The 24,866-nt window shown below is 41.8% G+C and overlaps 1 protein-coding gene across 2 annotated transcripts in view; it reads left to right on the forward strand.

The window, feature by feature from the left end:
- Positions 1-24,866, forward strand: part of Stim1 (stromal interaction molecule 1) — a 184,083-nt gene that overhangs the window by 72,685 nt on the left and 86,532 nt on the right. For both annotated transcript variants that reach the window (XM_042687881.1, XM_042687871.1), the window contains exon 2: positions 23,793-23,923. In XM_042687881.1, the coding sequence (XP_042543815.1) occupies positions 23,793-23,923 (131 nt within the window). The remainder of the gene's footprint in view (positions 1-23,792; positions 23,924-24,866) is intronic.

Genomic DNA, 24,866 nt, shown 5'->3' on the forward strand with positions numbered 1-24,866 from the left:
TAAGTGGATATGAAATATATCATCATCTTGGACTAATGTCTTTTCAGTTGTTAAAATGAATTTCTTTTGTACTTTAGTTGTTTAAACGATATAGCTGGCCAGGTACCGGTGGCATATGCTTGTAATGCTAGCTATCCAGACGGCTGATATTTGAGGATAACTGTTTGAAACCAGCCTGGGCTTCAAGTCTGTGAGACATAGCCATTTAACCATAAAAAAGCCAGAAGTGGAACTGTGGCTCAAGTGGTAGAATACTAGCCTTAAGCAAAAAAGCTGAGGAACAGCACCCAGGCCTTCAGTTCAAGCCCTAGGACTGGCACATATATACAAACATACAAGAAGATACAACCTTATTCTTTTTTTTTTGGGGGGGGGGTCAGGTCGTGGGGCCTGAACTCTGGGCCTGGGCTCTGTCCCTCAGCTCTTCAGCTCAAGGCTAGCGTTTTACCACTTGAGCCACAGTGCCACTTCTGGCTTTTTTCCCCCCCTGCTTATGTGGTGCTGAGGAATTGAACCCAGGGCCTCATGGATGCAAGGCAAGCTCTCTACCACTGAGCCACCTTCCCAGCCCCACAACCTTATTCTTTGTCCCACAATAGTAGCTTGTCCTTTCTCATTTGACTCAATAAATATTTTCTTATGTTGGCAATATAGTGCTTAGTAAGGTCATTTTAGAGAGGAAGAAATTGAGGTCCGGGGAAATAATTTATGTGGTACAAATTGCATACCAGATTGGCCAATATTCTTATTTCTTTCAATAAATATTTGTTAAATAAATGAAAGACTCAGAATTGGATCCCAGATTTTGTGATTCCTTGGGCAGTATTTTTCCTCTCATATTTTTCTTAGCCCCTTTGGGGCATACCGGGTGGTATACCTTTCTGGTTGGCTGTGTTTTGTTGATCTTCTCTTTGGGATTCCCTCATCTGTAGCTGGAGCTGTGTGTACTCTTAGAGATCATCATCTAAGTTGTGTTTCCCACTGAGTGGGAAGGGAAAAAACACTACACCCACTGAAATTCTTTTTTTGTTACTTGTTTTCTGGGATCTTCATATCATTGCTGACAAGCGTGACTCATAGACTTGGCTATGTGATTTTTCTCAGTTAAGAGAGTTTTTTTCCCTTCATTTTAAAAGAAATTCCTAATTTTTATATATGGTTAAGATGCAGTTGTTTTATTGTATTATGCAGGACACCATAGTTCTTTCTTCTAGCTGGGCCTGGACTTATGGATTGATAAAACACTGTGCCTAACTATGTGTTAGGATTATAGGGGAAGCTTTTGGGGTGAGGAAAGAGGTATTTAAAAATCCAAGCCGGGCGCTGGTGGCTCACGCCTGTAATCCTAGCTACTCAGGAGGCTGAGATCTGAGGATTGTGGTTCAAAGCCAGCCCGGTCAGCAAAGTCCATGAAACTTTTTTTTTTTTTGTCGGTCGTGGGGCTTGAACTCTGGGCCTGGGCGCTGTCCCTCAGCTCTTCAGCTCAAGGCGAGCGCTCTACCACTTGAGCTACAGCGCCACTTCCGGTTTTCTGGTGGTTTATTGGAGATAGGAGTCTCACGGTCTCTCCTGCCCGGGCTGGCTTTGAACCACGATCCTCAGATCTCAGCCTCCTGAGTAGCTAGGATTACAGGCATGAGCCACCAGCGCCCGGCGTCCATGAAACTCTTATCTCCAATAAGCCACCAGAAAACCTGACGTGGTGCTGTGGCTCAAGTGGTAGAGCACTTGCCTTGAGCTGAAGAACTGAGGGACAGCATCCAAGCCCAGAATTCAAACCCCATGACTGACAAAAAAAAAAAAAAAGAAAGAAAGAAAAAAAATCCAGGTAGGGAGATAAAACACATACATAAATAATGAAAGAGTTTGAGATAATTTTCAATAAAATGTAAAATCAGGATATATACATATAAGTATTTACACATGGAGAATAAGTCATAATATAGTGGAAAGGACACATGCTTTAGAGCTGTGGGCCACTGAAAAATAAATATAACTCTTAGAACTACCATTTTTTTTTAATCTGAAAAAGAGAGTAATAATAACCACATCACAGGGTTGTGAAGATTAACTGAAGTAATGTGGCATAAAGTACCAACACAGTGACTGGTACATGCGATACAGAAAACTCTTGGTAAATCCTTCCCTGTTCTTTTTCAAAGAGCCTTCCTGGAGGAATTGCACTTGAAAGCTTGACCAACAATTTGAGAGAAAATAGCATGCTATGAATGAAGGGGTAGTGGTAGGTCCTGCAGAGTATGTCAGTCTGGTGGAAGTTGAGGGGTACATGAAAGAAAGTTTGGATTTTATTTAAAAGATATATTTTGTGGCAAATTGCTTCCTTTTTCTTGTTCTTTTCTTTCTTTATATATATATATATATATATATTTTTTTTTTTTTTTTTTTTTTTTTTTTTTGTCAGTTGTGGGGCTTGAACTCTGGGCTTAGGTGATCTCCCTGTGCTCTTTAGCTCAAGTTGAGTGCTCTACTGCTTGAGCCATAGTACCACTTCCGGTTTTCTAGTGGTTAATTGGAGATAAGAGTCTCACGGACTTTTTGGACTTTTCTGCCTGGGCTGGCTTTGAACCGTGATCCTCAGATCTCAGCCTCCTGAGTAGCTAGGATTACAGGCATGAGCCCCTAGTGCCCAGCTGCTTCCCTTTTTCTTTTCTCTCTGTGTGTGTGTGTGTGTGTGTGTGTATGTTTGTGTTCTACCACTTGAGCCACCTTTCCTGTCCAGGCTTCTTTGAACCGTGATCCTGACTTCTCAGCCTCCTAAGTAACTAGGATTACAGGCATGAGCCACTATCACCTCACCTCCTCACCCCACCTTTCTTTTTAAGAGATAGAATGTCAGGGTTGGGGATGTAGCTCAGTGGTAGAGGGCTTACCTACAATGCATGTGCTATTAGGTTCAAATTATCACTACTACTTCCTCCAAAATACATTTAGATAGGTGTGGAGGAGGCAGGAGGATCAAGAGTAGGTGGCCAGTCTGGGCTTCATGGACAGGTTCTGTCTCAAAAAAAAACAAGGGTTGGGAAATTTGCTCTGTGTTACTTAACTGGTACACATGAGGCCTTGAGTTCCATCTCTAGCAATACAAAAAAAGAGAGGCAGACAGAGAGACAGATATGATGTCTCACTCTGTTACTGAGGCTGTTCTTGAACCTCTAGGTTGAGTAATCGTCCTGCATCAGTTTCCAGGGTAGCATGAACTACAGATGTATATCACTGTGCTCAGCAATGACAGACATTTTTAAGCCATGCACATACAAACATATGTATATAAAACCTCTTCTTGAGCTAGGTAATGGTGGTTAATGCCTATAATCCTAGTTACTCAGGAGGCTGAAATCTGAGTATTGTCGTTCAAAGCCAGCCTAGCCAGGAAAGTTCAGAAGATTCTTGGCTTAAAAAAAAAAAAAAGCTGGAAGTGGTGCAGCGGCTCAAGTGGTAGATTGCTAGCCTTGAGCAAAATAGTTCAGGGACAACTTCCAGACACAGGATCAGTACACCCCCCCCCCTCCACACCCCTTTCTTGATTACTTAGAGAGAAGAGAGCCAGTAAGATAAGGGAGACAGATGAGGGTCATGGGGTGATGAATATGATCAAAGTACATTATATACATATATGAAAATGTCAAATGAACACCCTTGTTTTATACAATGAAAATTATTCCCTTCCCTTCCCAAAAGATTTCTTCTTGTAGTGTGTAGTGTAATTTTTGAACTCTAGAGCAAGATTATCTTTTTCATTTTTTTTTTTTGCCAGTCATGGGGCCTGAACTCTGGGCCTGGGCACTGTCCCTCAGCTCTTCAGCTCAAGGCTAGCGCTCTACCACTTGAGTCACAGTGCCACTTCTGACTTTTTCTGCTTATGTGGTGCTGAGGAATCGAACCCAGGGCCTCATGCATGCAAGGCAAGCACTCTACCACTGAGCTACCTTCCCAGCCCATAGAGCAAGATTATCTTATACCATCACTTGACTTATTTCTTGATGCCTCAGTTTCTTGATTTGAAAAATGGAGATGTACTCATGATAATTTATAGGGTTGTCATGAGGATAAGTGAAATAACAAATGTAAAGTGCTTAGTCCCTAACACATGCTATGTAAACATAAGATGTTGTAATTATTATTTAAATGAAACAAACCTATACCAAAAAAGAGCATTTCTTCCTGATGCTCTCTGATAATTTAAACAAGAACTGACCCACTGGCTGAGGAATTGATACCTGAAGTTTGAACACATCAGCTTCAGGTAATGAAAAGTCATCGACATGATGACTGAGGTGAGGCCTGTACAAAATGGTATTAAACAAACAAATCTGATCAAAAGGACAGTTGGAAATGGCCTTTTTTCTCTCTCCTAGAAAGAGTTCTGCCATATTAAAAGCATCTAAGAGCTGAGTTGGTGGCTCTTGCCTATAATCCCAACTCTTAAGAGGTTGAGGTAGGATTGTGAATTTGAGGTCAATCTCAGAAACATAGTTGCAGGCCAGCTTGGGTTACATGAGGCCTGTCTCAAAAAAACAAAAACCAAAAAGTAAAATGAAAGACATCTATTCATGTGATAGAGTGAATAAAATAAAGATAGAGTGATTACTGAGGACTAGGAGGCAAGAAGGTCCCCTTAGATCTAGGAAGCGCTAGTTGGATTGAGTTTGAAGGTAGAGTAGGATTTGATCAGCAAGGGGCAGTACATGGTGATAGCAATGACTGTAGTATCTATTCAGTTAGCCAAACTAAGATTTCAACCTAGTTTTTGTATTCCACTGAATTCTGCAGAGAGCTCCTTACATGGCCATATGATATCTAGGTACATGTGGAAATTCCAAAATATAAATGATGAAGGTAGCCTTTATTTCCTGAGAAAAATGGTCTAAGGTGCCTGATTAGCACATTTTCTAGCCTCTTTGCAACATTTCCGGGTTCCACAAGGACCAAGTTGAGCTGAGATTCTGTGGGTAGGGTTACCAGTGTGTGAAGGGTATCATGTTTACTACTACCCTCTTCTGTTTGGATAATGCTTTAGAGGAAGGCCTGAAAACCTTCCTCTATCCTTTGCTGTCTGTGCTATGTACCTATCTTGAGCCTAACTAGAATGTGAATTTAGTGCGTGGTAGGATGGGAGAGATTACTGGATTTGAGGTATTTGCTCTGTATTTATGTAGCATTAAAAAGCTTTACCTTCATCTTTTGCCAGTTTAAGATGAAAACCTCTAAAAGTTGCATTTGATACTAGATGTATCATGTTTCCTAAGTCAAGCTATGAAAACCTCTTTTGGAAGCCTTTCCCTGATTCCCACAAGAGTGTTAGGAATCTTGCTTCCACAGAACCTGATATAGCCCTTGATTATAGTAGCTTCACTACAAGATGGTAAAGGCTAGTAGGCTAGAAACTATTTTTTCCTAAGAAGAAAGATGTTATACTTTAATTTAGAAATTATTCACTATTAGCTGGGTGCCAGTGGCTCATGCCTCTAATCCTAGCTACTCAGGAGGCTGAGATCTGAGGATCACGGTTCAAAGCTAGCCCGGGCAGGAAAGTTCTTGAAACTCTTATCTCCAATAAACCACCAGAAAACTGGAAGTGGCGCTGTGGCTCAAGTGGTAGAGGACTAGCCTTGAGCTGAAGAGCTGAGAGACAGCGCTCAGGCCCAGAGTTCAAGCCCCATGACCAACACACACACACACAAAAGTTATTAACTATTAAGCATTTCCCCCCCCCCCAAAAGCTATATAGTAATTCTGATTATTTTTTCTTTTTCCTTTCTTTTTCCCTTTTTGGCACTACTGAGATTTGAACTGAAGACTTTGTGCTTCCTAGGCAGATCCTAGGCTGAGTCATGCCTCCAGCATGAATTCAGATTTCTAAAACAAAAGACAAAACTTTTTCTGGAATAGATGGGGAAGTATAGTAAGGAACAAATAGTAATACAACTTTCCATTAATTCTTTCTCTCAGTATATAGGCCTTATCACTGACTTGAGAAAAAGCAAATTGTCACTTCTGTACACACAGTTCACATAGGTAATAGAAGCAAATGAGTTACTCAAAGCATGGCATTACCTAGGGTCTGTTGCTCTCACTTGCTTTTTCATTCAAAGCTAGCACCTGGGCTGACTTTGAACCTTAGTTATTGGATCTAGCTTCCTTGGCAGCTAGGGTTATAGGCATGAACCACTGGATCCTAACTTAGGTAAGTTTTGGGGTTGTTTTTGATCATAGGGCTTGAACTCTGGCCCTGGATGCTGTCCCTCAGCAATTCAGCTCAAGGCAAGTGCTGTACCACTTGAGCCACAGCACCACATCCAGTTTTCTCGTAGTTTATTGGAGATAAGAGTGTCATGGACTTTCCTTGCCCGGACTAGCTTTATACCAGATCCTCAGATCTCAGCCTCCTGAGTAGCTAGGATTACAAGTATGAGCCACTGGCGCCTGGCTAGGTCAAGTTTTTTTTAAGGCAATGAAGTTGGGTGACTCTAGAACCTAACAAAACAAAGGCTTTATATAGAACAAATATTAATAATGAAGACTATAAGTTAGTGTTGGATTTTTAGCACTCTCTTTTCTTGTTTGGTGCTTAAAATCTCAGCTCAGTTGATTTGGTGGATAGAAATAAAGCTGGGGCCAAATTCCATCTTCTGTACAGGCTTAAGATAGTATGAAATGTTCTCTTCTCACCGGGTGTTAGCCCTAGCCTTTCCTTTTTTAGCGTTCTTCTCTTTTCTTTAATTGATTTGTATGCTGTGGATGAGCTGACAGAGGAGAATGTTTCCCTGAGGACGTGGCTTAGAATGGCAGCCAGGGCTTTGTGGGCTGATTAACTCACTGATTGAATCACTGACCTCTGGAGACACACCAAGGGAGGGAACCTCTGTCTATTTAAGTAGGCAGAACTTTGTTTGGTGGGAGCAGAGAGGGGTAGGGAAGGGAATGATGGTAAAGTGAAGAGAATGGTCAGAGAAAGCTAGAGTTAGGCTTTTCCTCAGCATCATGTTTTTGTTTTTGTTTTATTTAAACCATGTTTTGGACTTCCTTGCTGTGAACTCATACAAAAGGCAGAAGCCCAAGAGACTGTTTTTTGTCACTAACTTAGCTGTACCACCACAAACACTGCTGCTCTGTGGGATTTATTTTTTTCTGTGTCAAGTGTGATCAGCAGTCTCTGCCTTGTTTGACTTCATGGTCTGTAGTGAGGATTGGTGAGATGTTGGATGAGAAAGCTCTGCATAACAAGTGATGGTATAGTAAAGGAGTGTTGTACCTCTGGTTGCCATCATTACCAGAACCTTCCTGTCCTTGGAGGAGAAAATCATTGGACTCTGTTCTTGGAAGATCATTGATCTTATTTACTCTCATTCACTGTCTCCATTCACCCCTTCCACTATGTTTTGCTTCCTAACAGAGCCTGTTTAACTTTTCTGTCATTTACTTAGTGTATACTAATAAAAATTATAATAAAAAAGAATATGTTCTGGCTGAGTGTGGAGACACCCATGCTTATAAGAGGTTCATGGTTCAAGGTTAGCAAGACAAAAATTAGCAAGATTCCCATCTTAACTAAGAAACAATGCATGGTGGCTCATGCTGTAACACCAGTTACATGGATGTATAAATAGGAGGATTGTGGTCCAGAATGGCCTAGGCAAAAAGGCCTACAACCTAAACTACAAGAACTTATCTAAAACAAAACAAAACAAAACACTTAAAGTTCCCTCCTTCTTAAAAAAAGGACTAGGGGCATGACTCAAGTTGCAAGACTCTAGTTTAAATGCCAATACTACCTGTACCAGCTATGGGTTGAAAACATTTCTGTTAAAGCATCTTAAGTGGCCAGGATTACAGGTGTGAGCCACCAGTGCTCTTCTCCAAGGACTATGTTTATTTCATTAATCATACTTACCACAGAGTTGGTATAGCAGGCACTTGATAAGATTTCTTGAAAAAAATATATACATTGGAGTAATATATCTGCTGTATACAGTATGTACAAATTTTATGACGATGAGCAAGAGACTTCTCTAAGCTGTAGTTTATCTCTTGAATGGGAGTCATAATCCTTATGAGGCTGGAGTGAGCATCAAACACAGATGAAATGCCAGATGGTATGTTAAATATCATTCCTTTCCCCACCTGCCAGGTGTGATGTGTGGGGCCCAGTCATTTGCTAGGTACTGTGTTACTCCCATAGTGGGCTGTTCAACCTAGGCATGCTTGTGTGTGAGCTGCTATTTTTTGTATACTTGGCTTAGGAGAGAGGAAAGAAGAGGTACCTCAAGATTATCTTTAGCATTTCTAGCCTTTTCTTCCTTGCCCCCTTTTTTCTTTTTTAAGACAGGTCTCACTGTGTAGCCTAGACTGGCCTTGAACTCATGATCCTACTGCCTCAGCCTTCTGAGGATTATAAGCATGTACCACCATTCTGGCTTTTGCTGTCTGACTGCCTCTTATTCTTCCTTGAACTCTTAGTTCCTAAAATAGCCAGAATATTTCTTTACCTCTCAGTTTTCCAAGTGTCTTAAGCAACCAGAAGCAGTTTTATTTTGGCTCTTTTAAACAGGCTCTGTTTAGTTCTTGTCATTCTTCATTAACCATTAGCATATCCTGCTTATACTGAGTTTCCTGACCTGAATTTTTTCCAGGACCGAAATAACACTACATCACTTTATCTGCTTCTCCCTACCCAGGGGAGGCATACTGGCCTGTGAGGTAGAAGACTTGAGTTCTGCCAGTATCTGACTGTGTGGCCTTGGATGAGGCTCTTGTCTTCTCTGTGTTTCAGGCTTTTCATCATTAAAAAATAAGGATTTGAACCAAGTAAGTGGTTTCTAAGAGTCCTTAGGAACAAACTATTTCTCTTTTTTCGGGGGGGGGGGTGGTCCTCATTTTTCTTATATATAAAACAAGTAAATTGGCCTGAATAATTTATAAAGTCCTACCTAGACCTGAATGTTTTCTTCTTTTTAATTTTTTTTTTTTCTGTCTTGAATTGCTTTCTGGAGAGTTTCTGTGACGGTTAACAGTTGTGAACAGGAAACCCTTGAACACTTCTAACTTGGCAAAGGTTGCTGCTCCTGCTGAACCTCATCCCAGCCCATTTCCTGTGTTTACAGCCTTTGAGTTTTGAGCTTAGTGACAGGCCTGACAGGTTGTATTCTAGTACTTACTCCACAGCCTGGTACAGAGTAGGCCAAAATGGGCGCCAACTTGGGAGGCAGGAGGCAGGAAGCAGGAGGCAGGGGGCCAGGGGGCAGGAGGCAGAAGGCAGGAGGCAGAAGGCAAAAAACAAGAAGCAGGAGGGAAGGTATCAGTCTCTATTGTGATGTGTGGCCACAGGCAAATGACCACCTCTCCTACAGTTCAGTTTCCTCATTTGAAAAGCCAGAAAGATTAGCTAGTGAGATTTTATGACTCCAGTGTTGAAGGATGTGACTATCTGCCTACCTTCTATTCTCCCTGGAGGGCTTTTTATTTAACCTGTTTCTTCCACACACTCTACCTTGGAAAGGAGCTTCTTTGCTTTCTTTTTTTTTTGTCGGTTAGGGGGCTTAAGTTCAGGGCTTGGGCACTTTCTATGAGCTCCTTTTGCTCAAGGGTAGTGCTCTACCACGTTGAGCCACCTTGCTACTTCAGGTTTTCTGGTAGTTAGTTGGAGATGAGTCTGTTGGACTTCCTGACTGGGCTGGCTTCAAAACTTGAGCCACTCGTGCTTGGCATACTTTTATTCTAATCCAGACTTTGGAGACAGACAGTATTCAAGTTCTAGCCCTGCTTTCAATATCTGTATGACCTTGGACAGCAATTTAGTATATTGGGCCTGTTTCCACACATTGGGGATAATAAAAGCACTAGTTTCACAAAATTGTAAAAGGAATAACTTATGTGGAAGTATTCCACACAATTCCTAACATGTTCATCTTCCTTTCCTTCCTCAGCCATTATAATGTACTTATTTCTGTTCTTGCGAGAAACTAAAGAGTCTCTCAAGTCCAGCTCCAGAAGATTGAATAGGCCAGCTGGAGACAGAGTTCCTTATGGTTTGAAGAGCCTTTGCAGCATGGGAAGTGTAGCCTAGGCTTAGCAGTCTGATCTCAGAGGGGTCTCAGAGAGCCTCCAGTGCTTAAAGGTTTCCTAAGTACAATAGTTCTTCGTTTTTGTTTTATTTTTCAGGCTGGGCTTTGAAGGGCCAGCAAGTCTTAAACATGAGGAGCTAAAAGAAATAATTCTAGGCAACCTTCTACCCTTCCTCAGGCTTTGGTATTTTGTTCTTTTTCTCTCTGTCTTCCTCCCCTGCTTCTTCCCTCCCTCCATCTCCCCTCCTTCATCTAGATGGTTTTCTAAGGGACTTTTCATTTTCTTTTCTTTCCTTCCTTCCTTCCTTCCTTCCTTCCTTTCTTCCTTCCTTCCTTCCTTCCTTTCTTCCTTCCTTCCTTCCTTCCTTCCTTCCTTCCTTCCTTCCTTCCTTCCTTCCTTCCTTCCTCCCTCGCTCCCTCCTTTCCTTCCTTCCTTCCTCCCAAATTCCTCCCTCCCTCCCTCCCTCCCTCCCTCCCTCCCTCCCTCCCTCCCTTCCTTCCTTCTTCCCTTCCTCTCTCTCTCCCTCTCTCTCCCCCCACTCTCTCCCTTTCTCTCTCTCTTTCTTTCTTCCTTTCTTCATCATCATGGGGCCTGAATTCTGGGCCTGGGGCTGTCCCTCAGCTCTTTAGCTCAAGGCTAGTGCTGTACTACTTGAGCTACAGTGCCACTTCTAGCTTTTTCTGCTTATGTGCTGCTGAGGAACCGAACCCAGGGCCTCATGCATGCAAGGTAAGCACTCTACAACTGAGCCACCTTCCCAGCTCCCCCATTTTATTTTAAGAGAAAAAAATCTTAGGGGAAAAGCATGTTTTATTAAGAACAAATTAGTTTTACTTTAATCAGTGGACAATATGATTTACTTGCATAATCTTAAATATTGAATATAGTAGTATTATATTTATTTTATAGATGGAAAAACAATGCCTCCAAAGGTTAAGCAACTGTTTGGGTTCCATATTAACAATTATAATGATGAATCAAATGGACCCTACATAATAATTGGGAATATTTTGAGCTAGTGTATATAATAATAATTTAGCAGTTCTCAGTTGTGCTTATATATTATTGAAGTTTTAAATGTATAATAGAGTTTTTTTGTGTGTGTGAGTGTGCTCATGTTCCAAAGATGTTTATCTTATTCCTAGTCCAACTTATACTTAACTCCTGCTCTTAGCAACAGTATTATGGCTCCAAATCTCAAGTTCTACCAATGATTTAGTCTTCTATCACTCTACCCCAACCTTAAATCCTAAGGTATTTGCCATCTACTATATGTCAGGCTAACGATGAAGGCAAATACTAGTTCTTGCTTTAGTTTTGTAGTGGTTAGATGGACAGTTACAACAAAAATATCATGGTAATAGTGTTTATTATATGCTTCACTCAATTTCCACAACCTACAGGGTGTGTACCATTTTCTCTTTATTTTACAGATAGAAACAGAAACAGAGAGTTTAAATAATTGGGCTAGATGTCATAGAGAGAAACACAAAAGCTATAAGAGCACAAAAGAGGAGCTCCTAGGGCTAGAGGAGTTAGAAAACTCTTGAGTGGTTAATTTATAAAATCCAAGCACAGGGCTGGGAAGGTGGCTCAGTGGTAGAGCACTTGCCTTGCATGCATGAGGCCTGGGTTTGATTCCTCAGCACCACATACGCAAAAAGAAAAAAGCCGGAAGTGGCGCTGTGGCTCAAGTGGCAGAGCACTAGCCTTGAGCTGAAGAGCTGAGGGACAGCGCCCAGGCCCAGAGTTCAGGCCCCACAACGGGACCCAAAAAAAATAAAATCCAAGCACACTGGTAACAGAGGCATCACTAGTTCAAGGCCAGGTGGGATGTAAAGAGACTTTTTCTTTCCAAAAAGCCTTGTATGTTTTGCTACACAATACCCATTATATTATAGACCAAGGGTTTCCAATTCCAACCTTGAAGATTTGAAGCCTTTGGAAAGGGATCCTTGTCTATGGCCATACTGCCCTAAATCTGTCTAATCTCATCTGAAAGGGGCCCTTGAGGGAATCATTATTTCCTTAATAATTTGCAAGGAGCTAGGTGCTATTGGCTCACACCTGTAATTCTAGCTACTCTGGAGGCTGAGATCTGAGGATTGTGGTTTGAAGGCAGCCAGGCAAGAAAGTCTGTGAGATTCTGATCTTGAATTAATCACAGAAGTGACTCTCTGATAGAGCTAACCTTGAGCAAAAAGTTGCTCAGGATAGCACCCAAGTCCAGAGTTCAAGCCCCAGGGCCAGGAAAAAAATTCAAACATATTTATAAGATGATTTCTTTGTTGCTTTGTATGTCCCTCCCCTGCGGTATAACCCCTGCTTTCACTGTATTTGATGTTGCTATAATTTGTGGAGAGGAAGGGAAAAAACAAATTATTTAATAGGGATACAGGTGGACCCATTGCAACAATGAGATATATGTCGGAAAATGAACTTTACAACTTTGGCTGGGGATGGGGGTAGGTGGGAGATGGGAAGGATGGGAAGGGGAAACAAAGGAGGAGGCAACAATGCTTGATAAGAAATGTACTCATTATCTTGCCCATGTAATTGTAACCCCTCTGTTCTGTATTTTCCCAATAAAAAAAAAAGAAAAAAATTTAAAAAATTTAAAAAAATCAAGTAGATGCTAAAAGGACAATTATTGTTGTTGTTGTTGTTGCTGCTGCTGCTGATTTCCCTGTCTCTGTTCTAGTGTCTCTCAGATTTATCTTCTAAACCATCATTTTTTATTTTATTTTATTTTTTTTTTGGTCATAGGGCTTGAACTCTGAGCCTGGGTGCTGTCCCTGAGCCCTTTAGCTCAAGGCTAGGGCTTTACTACTTGAGCCACAGTGCCACTTCTGGTTTTCTGGTGGTTTATTGGAGATTAGAGTCTCATGGACTTGCCTGCCAGGGCTGGCTTTGAACCTCGATCCTCAGATCTCAGCCTCCTGAGTAGCTAGGATTATAGGTGTGAGCCATCAGCACCCAGCTCATCAGTATATGTTCTAAACTTCAACTCTACCTTGTATATTCTACTAAAATTCATATATTTTGTAAAATTTAAATCTGTTTAATTCCTGAATGAACGAATCCTTTGATTCAGAGGATTCTTTTCTCTGCTATGTTAGGAATAACTGTTGTAGGAGTATGGGAACCTTGAAATAATTATAAATTTACATCAGTTTTAAATAATATGTAGAGATCATTGGGAAACTGTAGTTTCTTCTATACTAACATTTAAAAAAAACCATTATAGTATAATTTTACTACCAACTTATTGGCATTGGCACAGTCCCCTTATCTTGTTCAGATTTCTTCAGCGTTGCATGCTGTATGTATGTGCACGTGTGTGTTAACACCAAAGGCTTCTTCCTGCCCTTTTAGATCTACTCTCATCTCCCTCTGTCCCTGTCTCTGTCTCTAAATCTTCCTGCCCTCCATTCCTTTTTTTTCTTGCCTTCCATTTGGAAAAGTTGTTCTTTCAAAACGATGTTATATAAATTGATGCACAGAGTATGAACCTTTCGGAGTTAGCTCATTATAGTTTCTTGGAAAAATCATAAAAAATGTGTGCATTAAGTTCATTCCCTTTTATTGCTGAGCAGTGTTATATTGTATATAAGTAACAGAGTTTAATCATTCACTGGTTAAGAAATATGTGGGCTGGTGTTGGGCTCAGGTGACTCATGCCTATAATCCTAGCTACTAAAGAGGCTGAGATCTGAGGACTGTTCAAAGCCAACCTGGGAGGAAAGTCTATGAGACTCTTATCTCCAATAAATCACCAGAAAACTGTCAGTGGTACTGTTGTGGCTCAAGTGGTAGAACACTTGCCTTGAACTGAAGAGTTAAAGGACAGCGCCCAGGCCCAGAGTTCAAGCCCCACGACTGACAAAAACGAAAAACAAAAGAGAAATACATGGGCTGATTCCAGGTTTTTAGCTGTTCTAAATAAAGTTATTATACATTTGTATACAGTTGTTCCCCCCCCACCACCACCATGGGTGAATCTGCAAAGGAGTTTGTTCAGGAGAGTTAGTTCCGGCTTTGTTCTTGGCTGGGATGTGCCTTGCTGTATAGCTTTTGCCTTCAGAAATCATACCAGGCAGGGCTGGGAAGGTGGCTCAGTGGTAGAGTGCTTGCTTTGCATGCATGAGGCCCTGGGTTCAATTCCTCAGCACCACAGAAGCAGAAAAAGTCAGAAGTGGCACTGTGGTAGAGCACTAGCCTTGAGCTGAAGAGCTAGGGACAGCACCCAGGCCCAGAGTTCAGGCCCCACGACCAGAAAAAAAAAAAATCATACCAGGCTTGGGGGTGATGGAGGACAGGCCTGAGCTGTAAGGATATTCCACAACACTTTGCTCTGGATGGTCTCCATACAGGGTAGATTTAATTTTTTTTTCTACTGCAGCAGAATAAGGTAATCAGGGATAGCTACTATTTATTTTTTTATTTTTTATTTTTTTGAGGTACTAGGGTTTGAACTCAGGGCCTTACTAGACAAGTACTCTATCACTTAACTCACTCCTCTAGTACTAGGAAAAGCTACCCTCAAGCTACACCTGTTTCTCAGAAAAATCATTCCGATTAGAAGATTTCTCAGGCTGTGTTCTCTCAAGTGAACAGCAGGACCAGTTATCTTTTATTATTTTAGTGAAAGCAGAACCATAATAAGAAGCGCTTTCCTAGTTCTGGTGTCATTTGGAGTCCAGGAATGTGTTCTCTGATAAATCAGGCAGCCACAGGCCTAAAAGACATTTGAGGCCGTCCTCTTGTTGCTATGGAAAATGGAATCCACATTGTTTTTACCCCACACAGTAGTGTGCCTGATTCCTCATTGTTTACGTCTTCAAGGCATTTGTCATTATATTTTAGGGGTTGGTGATTGGAACTAATGATTGGAGCCGGCCTCATGTATGAACTCAGAAGAGTATGGTCTTAGCAGGGCAACTCATGGGTTGGACATCTCTCTTAGGCACTATGAAAAGTCCCCTTGTCTGGGCCAGTTCTTGAGTACCTAAGCTAACACTTTTAGAAAACTTTTCCCATCATGATGCTATCTTGTGTTGATTATAATTATTATTTTGGCTGTCTCAGAGCCTGATGAGTGCTGGCTAGGACACAAGAATGTTTGGGTCAGGCACCAGGTCAGAGAGCTTGGAGTGTTTTTTGAGCAAGTGTGTACGGATTTAATTCCTCTGGGGTTGTCTTGTTTTTTTTTTTTTTTTTTTTTCTTTTTTTCTTTGGGTCTGGTCATAGGCCTGAACTCTGAGCCTGGGCACTGTCCCTCAGCTCTTCAGCTCAAGGCTAGCACTCTACCACTTGAGCCACAGAGCCACTTCCGGCTTTTTTTTTTTCCTGCTTATGTGATGCTGAGGAATCTAACCCAAGGCCTCAGGCATGCAAGGCAAGCGCTCTACCACTGAACCATCTTCTTAGCCCCATTGTTTCTTGTCATAGGCAGTTTTGCTTTACAGTGTGAAGACATGTGGCATGTGGAATCCCAAAGCTGGGAAAGCAAACCTTGAAAGTCAGTTCACAGCTTTCACTTGTCTCTAGATCAGGGTTTGTTTTGCCTAGTACTGAACTAGCCACCAAGGAACACCAGAAAAATCAAAGACTCCTCCTGCTATCTTGGCAAGACAAGACTTCCAAGTGAAGTGGAGAATAGAAGACTGAGAAGTGAACAATTAGAGGGCTTTACTGTTTTTCCAAGAACTTTCTTGATTTTTCAGATAAGAAAATTAATCCTTAGGAGTAGTCAGTTTATAGGAAAGTTGGAATTCAAGGATTTGCATTTTTGTAACTTAGCCTATATTTCAGTAATTGGAAGGTGAGAGCCGAAAGGATTCTGAAGGCCAAAGAAGTGTCTTTCGCATGTATGCATGTATGCATGTATGTATGCATGTATGTATGCATGTATATTTCCAAGTGCCTTTGGCTAGTTAAACTAGTTCTGTTTTTAGCAAAAACTTGAAGGTGTTAAATGAATATTGAAATGAGTGTTTCAACATATGAAAACTGAACTGGGGGTCAGAAACTTTTAATTCAGTCAGAAAGATTATAGAAATAAAAAGGCAGGCAAATATGTTGTCCAGCAGGAGACTGCAGCCCCGTGGGAGACCAAAGAATAGGCAGAGGGAGTCAACAGTTAGAAGATTCCTACTCCAAATGCCTAAGTTACAGAGGTGGTGGCTTGCTTGGTGGTGACCAGCTTTAGAGATTAAGCCTTTTCCTCTGGAAGGTAGCTTCTATTGAGGTCAAAGTGTGGAGAAAATAGTACTGAGAGGCAGTAGTAGATAAATGTGGAACAAGTGGCTGAGTGCCTCCCTAAGGGGAGTGGCTGAGGATTTCTTCCAGCAGATGATTAAGTTTCATATACATTTTCAGAAGCATCTTTCTGTTTTGCTCCTCCCTGCAGTATGTCAGGAGCTAGTTATTCCTTCTCTAGTAACTTCTCTCCCCCCTCTCCCTTTCCCCTTTTCGCTCCTCTCCCAGCCCAGGTATAAATGTGAGTCCTAATTAGAAGAATAAAGCAAAAAGGGTGGGGGCCTGGCTCAATAGTAGCATGGATGTGAAGCAAGCATGAGGCTTTGAGTTCATATTCTACTACTGCCAAAAAAAAAAAAAAGAAAGAAGGAAAGGAAGGAAGAACGGAGGAGGAGAGATGGAAAGAGAGAAGGAAGGAAGGAAAAAGAAGGAAGAAAGGAAAGAAGAAAGAACATTTGTATTCTTAGAGTAATGAGATTTTGTGTGTGTGTGTGTGTGTGCGGTTGTGAGGCTTGAACTCTGGGCCTGGACACTGTTCCTGAGCTTCTTTGGCTCAAGACTAGTGCTCTGCCACTTCAGCCACAGCACAACTTCTGGCTGTTGCTGAGTAGTTTACTGGAGGTAAGAGTCTCACAGACTTTCCTGCTTGGACTGGCTTCAAACAGTGATTCATTCTCAGGTCTCAGCCTTTTGAATAGCTAGGATTGCAAGTGTGAGCCACCAGCACCCAGCTAATGAGACTTTTTTTTTTTTTTGGCCCGGTTATGGGGCCTGAACTCTGGGCCTGGGCCCTGTCCCTCAGCTCTTTCAGCTCAAGGCTAGCATTCTACCACGTGAGCCACAGCGCCACTTCTGGCTTTTTTCTTTTTGCTTATGTGGTGCTGAGGAATCGAACTCAGGGCCTCATGCATACAATGCAAGCACTCTACCACTGAGCCATCTTCCCAGCCCCATGAAACATTTTTTGAAGAGTTACAAAGGGTAGTAAAAAAAAAAAAAAAAAGAGTACACTTCTTTTTGGATAGTGGCACCTCTTCCTTAGCTCTATTATTTATTTTTTGAGACAGGTTTCACTATGTAGCATAAGTTGGCCTCAAACTTGCTATTTTCTTGCTTCAACCTCCCAAGTCCTGAGATTCCAAGTAGGGGGTATCACACTTGGTTTGGACTTTGTAGTTTTGTCTGCCAAACTAATATTAAGCCGTTATTTGCTTATGTCTTTATATGCTTTTGTCCTGACTTTGCAAAAGCAGTGGTTAGTGTAACTGTTTATCCCTTACACAAATGAAAGCAGAAGAATCAAAGTGCCCTAGGAATCATTGTATTCTTCACCTCTTGCACATTTTCAGTTTAAAAAGCTTTTTTTTTTTTTTTTTTTTGGGTCCAGTTGTGGGACCTGAACTCTGGGCCTGGGTGCTGGCCTTCAGCTCAAGGCTAGTGCTCTACCACTTGAGCCACAGTGCCACTTCCGGCTTTTTTGTTTTTGCTTATGTGGTGCTGAGGAATCGAACCCAGGGCCTCAAGCATGCAAGGCAAGCGCTCTACCACTGAGCCACCTTCCCAGCCCCAAGTTTAAAAAGCTTTGAATAAACAAGTAATCCAATGATTTGGAGGAAAATAATTCAATGTCATCTCTCCCCTGCTTTCACTCAACAACCACATTTGTGACAGTGGATGTATTGGGGTTTTTTCCCCATACATCAATTTGGGTGTCATATCTCACAAGTTGAAAGTTTATTCCTCAAAACTGCCTCCTCTCCTACCACCTTAATGACAGTCACATGTCCCAGGTTGTGTGTGTGTGTGCCGCGCATGCTCCCGCGCATGCTCCCGCGCACGTGCTACTCCTGAGGCTTGAGCTCTGGGCCTGGGTGCTGTTCTTGAGCTTCGTTTTTGCTCAAGGTTAATGCTCTACTATTTGAGCCACAGTGCCAGGTCTGGCTTATTCTGAGTAGTTTATTGGAGATAAGAGTCTCACAGACTTTCCTGCCCGGGCTGGCTTTGAACCATGATCCTTAGATCTCAGCCTCCTGAGTAGCTAGGATTACACGTGTGAGCCACCAGTGCCAGGCTCCCAGGTTTTCTTATCTATGCTTATGATCTATCAGCTATAATCCTCAATAACTGTTCTTGGGCCTGATTAATTCACAGAATAGCTCATAGAACTTGGGAAAACACATATATTTGTTGGTTTGTTATACAGGTTATTTATAGGATACAGATAAAGAGATGCGTAGGGCAAGATATGGAGAAGAGGCATACAGCTTTCCAGCCTTTTCCCAGTGCACTCTCTTGGAAACTTCACATGTGCTGTCTTCCGGAAGAGCTCTGGGTGCTGCCCTTTGGAGTTTTTATGGAGGCTCCATCATATGAACATGATTGATTGTCCTTCTGGCCCCTCTGAATTCTTCCCTGGAGCTAGAGGGAAAGGACCAAAAGTTGCAAGGGCAGCCAACCAGCAGTATTTCATTCCTGAACAGAGATGCCATTTGTCACTTCATAGATGCCAAGGATTTTAAGAGTGGTATGCCAGGAAATGGGAATGAAGACAAAAATATATTTTTTTACTAATGTCACAAGTAACAAACTATTTATTATATTAAATTGTATCTCATGAGTACATGCCTTTAGATATTCTGTGTGATGAAATAGGAAGTACACACAACACTGCTGCATGAAGCAGTTTGATGTTATCTCAAGGAAAAACACTTGTGCTATTGGATTATAAATGGAACCACTTCAATTTCCAGGGAACACTATTTCTACTTGAAAAAACAGCTTAAAATTATGGTTATTCATACTTAGATGTTTAGCAGTCATCTTGAAAGTGAATGAAATGAATGTTTTGCTTTAAGGAAAACATCTTGACAGTATTTGTGGCCAGTGATAAGATTCTGTCTTGTAAGTGCAAATTAAATTTTGGAGGATTTGTATCTGTTACTTTGAGTTTGACAAGTTCCCTGGATTAAAAGCTTTTCTGGTGAAATCTGTAGTGATACTAATAACTATGATTACTTTGCTATTGTCTTAATAAAATGTGTCAACATTTGGGTGCTTTACATAACTCAGTGAACCAATAGTTTCCAAATGACCTGAGCATCATGTCACACAACCATTGATATGGGCTAGGAAGGTGGCTCAGTGGTAGAGTGCTTGCCTTGCATGCATGAGGCCCTGGGTTTGATTCCTCAGCACCACATAAGCAGAAAAAGCCAAAAGTGATGCTGTGGCTCAAGTGGTAGAGTGCTAGTCTTGAGCTGGAGAGCTAAGGTACAGTGCCCAGGCCCAGAGTTCAGGCCCCACAACCGGCAAAAAAAAAAATAAAGAAAGAAAGAAAGAAAGAAAAATAAAAAAAAAAAACACATTGATATATAAAAGATTCATTCAAAGTATAAGATTTTAGTATTGGATTTTAATATTACAAAGTACAGAAAGTTCATGTACATAGTTTCAGATTTCACGTCTCAACTAATCTTTAGTTAACCTAACCTTGATCCCTTGTCACATTTCGATATCCTGTCAAAGAAGAATAACAAGACTTTTCTGAAAAGGCTATTTGAAATGTGTCTCCCCTTTTCAACTGCCCCATCTGTGTTTTAATCTTGAATAAAAACAATACCCAACAGATTGAATATGTAAGAGGATGACTATAGCTGTCATCTGTTAAGCCACATATTAAAAAGAGTTTACAAAAATATAAAATAATCCCACTTTTCTTGTGATTTTTTCCCCCCCGAGGAAATAATTGTTTTTATAAACATACTATTTTTATCTGAATTTTTTAGAGACTTGTTATAAAATGAATTAACAATTAAATATAAAATTGTTTTAAGCTGGTTTCTGGTGGCTCACTCCTGTAATCCTATCTATGTGGGAGGCTGAGATTGGGGGACTATAGTGCAGTCATAAACCTGGGCAGGAAGTGAGACCCTATCTCAGAAACAACCAATGCAAAAAATAACGGAGGGCTATGACTTGACAGTTGTACACTGGCCTAGCAAGTGTGAGGTCCTGCAATTACCCCCATAACCCACACAAAAACAATCTTTTAATTTCTAATATGATAAGTTACCAAAAAGTTTTTTTGTTTTTTGATTTTTTGTTAGTCATGGGGCTTGAACTCTGGGCCTGGGTGCTGTCCCTTAGCTCTTCAGCTCAAGATAAGCACTCTACCACTTGGGCCACAGTGCCACTTCCAGTTTTCTCAGTGGTTTATTGGAAATAAGAGGCTCATGGCCTTTTCTTCCTGGGCCGGCTTTTGAACCATGACCCTCAGATCTCAGCCTCCTGAGTAGCTAGCATTACAGGAGTGAGCCACCAGCGCCCCAGCTTCCAAAAAGTTTTTTTTTTTTTTTTTGGATCCGGTTGTGGGGCCTGAACTCTGGGCCTGGGCGCTGTCCCTCAGCTCTTCAGCTCAAGGCTAGTGCTATACCACTTGAGCCACAGCGCCACTTCCGGCTTTTTTCTTTTTTCTTATGTGGTGCTGAGGAATCAAACCCAGGGCCTCAGGCATGCAAGGCAAGTGCTCTACCATTGAGCTACCTTCCCAGCCCTTCTAAAAAGTTTTTTGAGATTAAAATTTTCAAGTGTATAAAGGAATCTTGAGACCAAAAAGTTAAAAATAAAACCATAGGCTTATGTTGTCCTTTTTTGCCTAGAATTGTTCTCTTTTTTGCTCTAGAAAATCATATATATGATTGTAGAGTTGATATGTTAGGCAGTCATTTAAAAAATTACAGAGAATTTACCAAGAACCTGGCTTTTTGCTTGCTGCTGGGGCCCCGGGCCCAAACCTAATTTGTGGAAATTACAGTTTGGTGGTGATGATACATTGAACAGACAATTATAATACAATGTGATATTACCCGTTATAGCACTTAAATATGAAAATTCAGGCTATTTATTGTCAGAGTCTTGCAAAGACTCTGCTCATTGAGACTATATGTCAGTTTGATTGAACTAAAAACTTCCTGTACTTGCTTCTTTATAGTCAAGGGAAATGGCTAGCATTAATAGAAGATACAAACTGTTCACTGCTTCTCTGAGGGGAAAGAAAGATACTGGGGATATTTTGAATGTTAACTTTGTACAGGTTCTGTGTTAGGTGTTTTAAGAACAGCTATTCACTTTTACTTAATTCTCACAAAAATCCTTTGTGGCATCTTATTATTCTCCTTTTGCAAATGAATCTAAGAGATAACCTCCATTTCACCCCTATCCAACTTAGCAAGACAAATTTAGAAGAAATTTGATGATATTTCTTTTTATAAAAAATTCATTTTAAAATTTATCTTTAAATAGTTGTACAAAGGGGTTGTAATTCAATATGTCAGTGTGTCACCCCTTCTGTCATTCTCCCTCAGCATCTCGTTCACCCCACCTATCACATAGTGACATTCCTTTTGCATACACACAAATTCATCTTACTTTTTTATTTTATATTCTTTTTTTGGCCATGCTGGAAATCAGACCTAGGGAAGGCCCTGTATATACTAAGTCAACTACTTTACCACTGAGCTACATCTTCAACCCTGAGTTCTTTTTTTGATGCAGGGTCTTGTTATGTAGCTCAGGCTGGCCTGTCTCAGCCTCCTGAGTGTTGGGACTATGGGGATGAACTACCATACTTGGCTTGTTTTTTTTTTTTTGGGGGGGGGGGGGTCCGGTCGTGGGGCCTGAACTCTGGGCCTGGGCACTGTCCTTCAGCTCTACAGCTCAAGGCTAGTGCTCTACCACTTGAGCCACAGCGCCACTTCCGGCTTTTTTCTTTTTGCTTATGTGGTGCTGAGGAATTGAACTCTGGGCCTCATGCATGCAAGGCAAGCGCTCTACCACTGAGCAACCTTCCTAGCCCCTTGGCTTGTTTTTGTATTTTCCTCTGCTTTATTATTTGTGGTTTCTAGAAGATGAAACCAGCTCCTCCTCATCTTCTCCTCTTCCCTTCCCTTCCCTTCCCTTCCCTCCCCTCCCCTTCCCTCCCCTCCCCTCCCCTCCCCTCCCCTAACCTTCCCTTCCCTTCCCTTCCCTTCCCTTTCCTTCCCTTCCCTAACCTTCCCTAACCTTCCCTTCCCTAACCTTCCCTTCCCTAACCTTCCCTAACCTTCCCTAACCTTCCCTAACCTTCCCTTCCCTAACCTTCCCTTCCCTTCCCTAACCTTCCCTTCCCTAACCTTCCCTAACCTTCCCTAACCTTCCCTTCCCTAACCTTTCCTAACCTTCCCTTCCCTAACCTTCCCTAACCTTCCCTAACCTTCCCTTCCCTTCCCTTCCCTTCCCTAACCTTCCCTTCCCTAACCTTCCCTAACCTTCCCTTCCCTAACCTTCCCTTCCCTAACCTTCCCTAACCTTCCCTTCCCTAACCTTCCCTTCCCTCTTTCTTCCCTCTTTCTTCCCTCCCTTCCTGCCTCTGCCTCTTCCTCCTTGTTTTTCCACCTCCACCTCCTCCTCTTCCTCCTCCTCCTCCTCCTCCTCCTCCTCCTCCTCCTCCTCCTCCTCCTCCTCCTCTCCCCCCCATCCCCTCGCCCTGCAACTCCCCTCCTCATACAGAGCCTGAAGGAAGGCTGCGGTGGACTCTGCAGTCTAGGAAGAGATTCCTCACAGAACTCAATAGCGCTGTCATCCTGATCTTAGGCTTCCAGAATTCATAACTGTGCAAATATGCAATTCTCTTTAAGTGCTGTGGATCCAGGCACCAGTAGGCTCATGCCTGTTATCCCAGCTTCTCAGGAGGCCGAGACCTGGAGAATCATAGTTTGAAGAGAGTCCAGGCAGAAAACTCCTGAAAACCAGAAAAAAAAGCCAAACTGAAGGAGTGGCTTAAGTGGTAGAGCCTCAGCCTTGAGTAAGAGCCATTGCTCAAGACCTTGACTTCAAGCTCAATATCAGACATAAAAAGTATTGTATAATCAATCTCTGAACTGCAAAGAAGAGTATTTCTTTGATATATACTGTAACTCACCATTTAACTAAAACAGCACTTAATCCTTTTTTTTTTAAACAAACAAAAAGTAAAAGTAACCAAAAGTGTCTGGTAACCTGAACAAAAAGACAGATGAAGTGCTGGCATGAGGGTGAGCAGACCTTAACTTTCTCTGACTATCTTCTGCTCTTTGACTTTAGGCACAGTTTGTTTTTGATATCTTTGAGCTTCAGCATTCAGCAGCATACTTCTATACAGTCATATATGCCGCACTTTGCAATGTAATATTTATATCCCTTTCTTATTTTGAAAAGACTTTGAACATATGGCAAGAGATGTGACCTGTCCTGTCCTGCTGTTGTCTCTGGCAGGCAGACAAGTAAATCATTAAATTGATCAGGGTATTTCAGGTCTAACCTTCACAGCTTTAACCTGACCTTGCTTTGTCTTTCTCTCTTTCTCCATCCTTCCCTCTCTCCTTCCCTCCCCCTCCCTCTGAGTAATGTTTTATCTCCCTTTTCTTGTACAGAATTTTGCCGGATTGACAAGCCCCTGTGTGACAGTGAGGATGAGAAGCTAAGCTTTGAAGCAGTCCGCAACATCCACAAGCTGATGGATGATGATGCCAATGGTGATGTGGATGTGGAAGAAAGTGATGAGGTGAACTTCTTACTTGCCTTGTCTCTCTTCTCTTCATGTGTGTAACAATCCCTGAAAGCTGCCTGGAGTATTCCCTCTGGGAAGATGCGCTCTTCTGGCTTGTTCTCTGGGAACTCATTCCCACTGGGCAAGGTGGCTCTCAGCAGAATAGCTCTCTTAAGAGCTAGCCAGGCAGACTGCAGTCTTGTGTTTTTGTCTGTGCCCACTGGCTAGTACCATTACACTGACTACCATGTTATTTGGGAGAGAGTTTTCCTGAGCTGTTCCCTATAATTTCCTTAGTTAAAAAAAAAACAAAAACAGTTATTAATCCAGGGCCTCATACTTGCTAGGCAAGCACTCTATCACTTGAGCCATAGCCCCAGCCCTTTTTTTGCTTTAGTTATCCTTTGGGTAGGGTTTCACTTTTTTTTTTTTTGATGGTATGGGGCTTGGGACCAGCTTCAGACCTCAATCCTGAGTTCTACAACCTCCTTCATATCTGAGATGACAAGCGTGTGCCACCTTCCTTTTTGAGTTGAAGTCTTGCTGACTTTTGAACTGTGATTCTTCCAGTCTCTGCCTCCCTAGTAGCTGGTATTGTAGGGATGAGCCACCACACTAACCTCTCTGATCTGTGGTGTAATCCTGCTGTTTCAGTCTCTATTCAGCCTATGTTGGCATGTGGGGAAAAAAAGCAAAACAAATCCCACCTACGGGAGCTTCATACTTTACTTTGGAGATATAGTTGCAGGAGCTAGTTTGACTGGTCCAGATAGACCAAAGGAACTAGAGTAATCTCTGAATGGGTAAAGCTCTGTTATTCTGTGAAAAGATTGAAAGGTTTCATGATTTCAAGCACAACAGGAACAAGCCATTTGGTGAAGCTTCCAAGTTATGCCAAATCTTCACAGTGACATACTGTGTACAAAGAGTCTCTCACCTTTGCTGGCTATACCTTTGA

The sequence above is a fragment of the Dipodomys spectabilis genome, unplaced genomic scaffold, assembly GCF_019054845.1.
Source record: "Dipodomys spectabilis isolate Male_0828 unplaced genomic scaffold, ASM1905484v1 ptg000003l, whole genome shotgun sequence".
In the NCBI taxonomy this organism is placed as follows: domain Eukaryota; kingdom Metazoa; phylum Chordata; class Mammalia; order Rodentia; family Heteromyidae; genus Dipodomys; species Dipodomys spectabilis.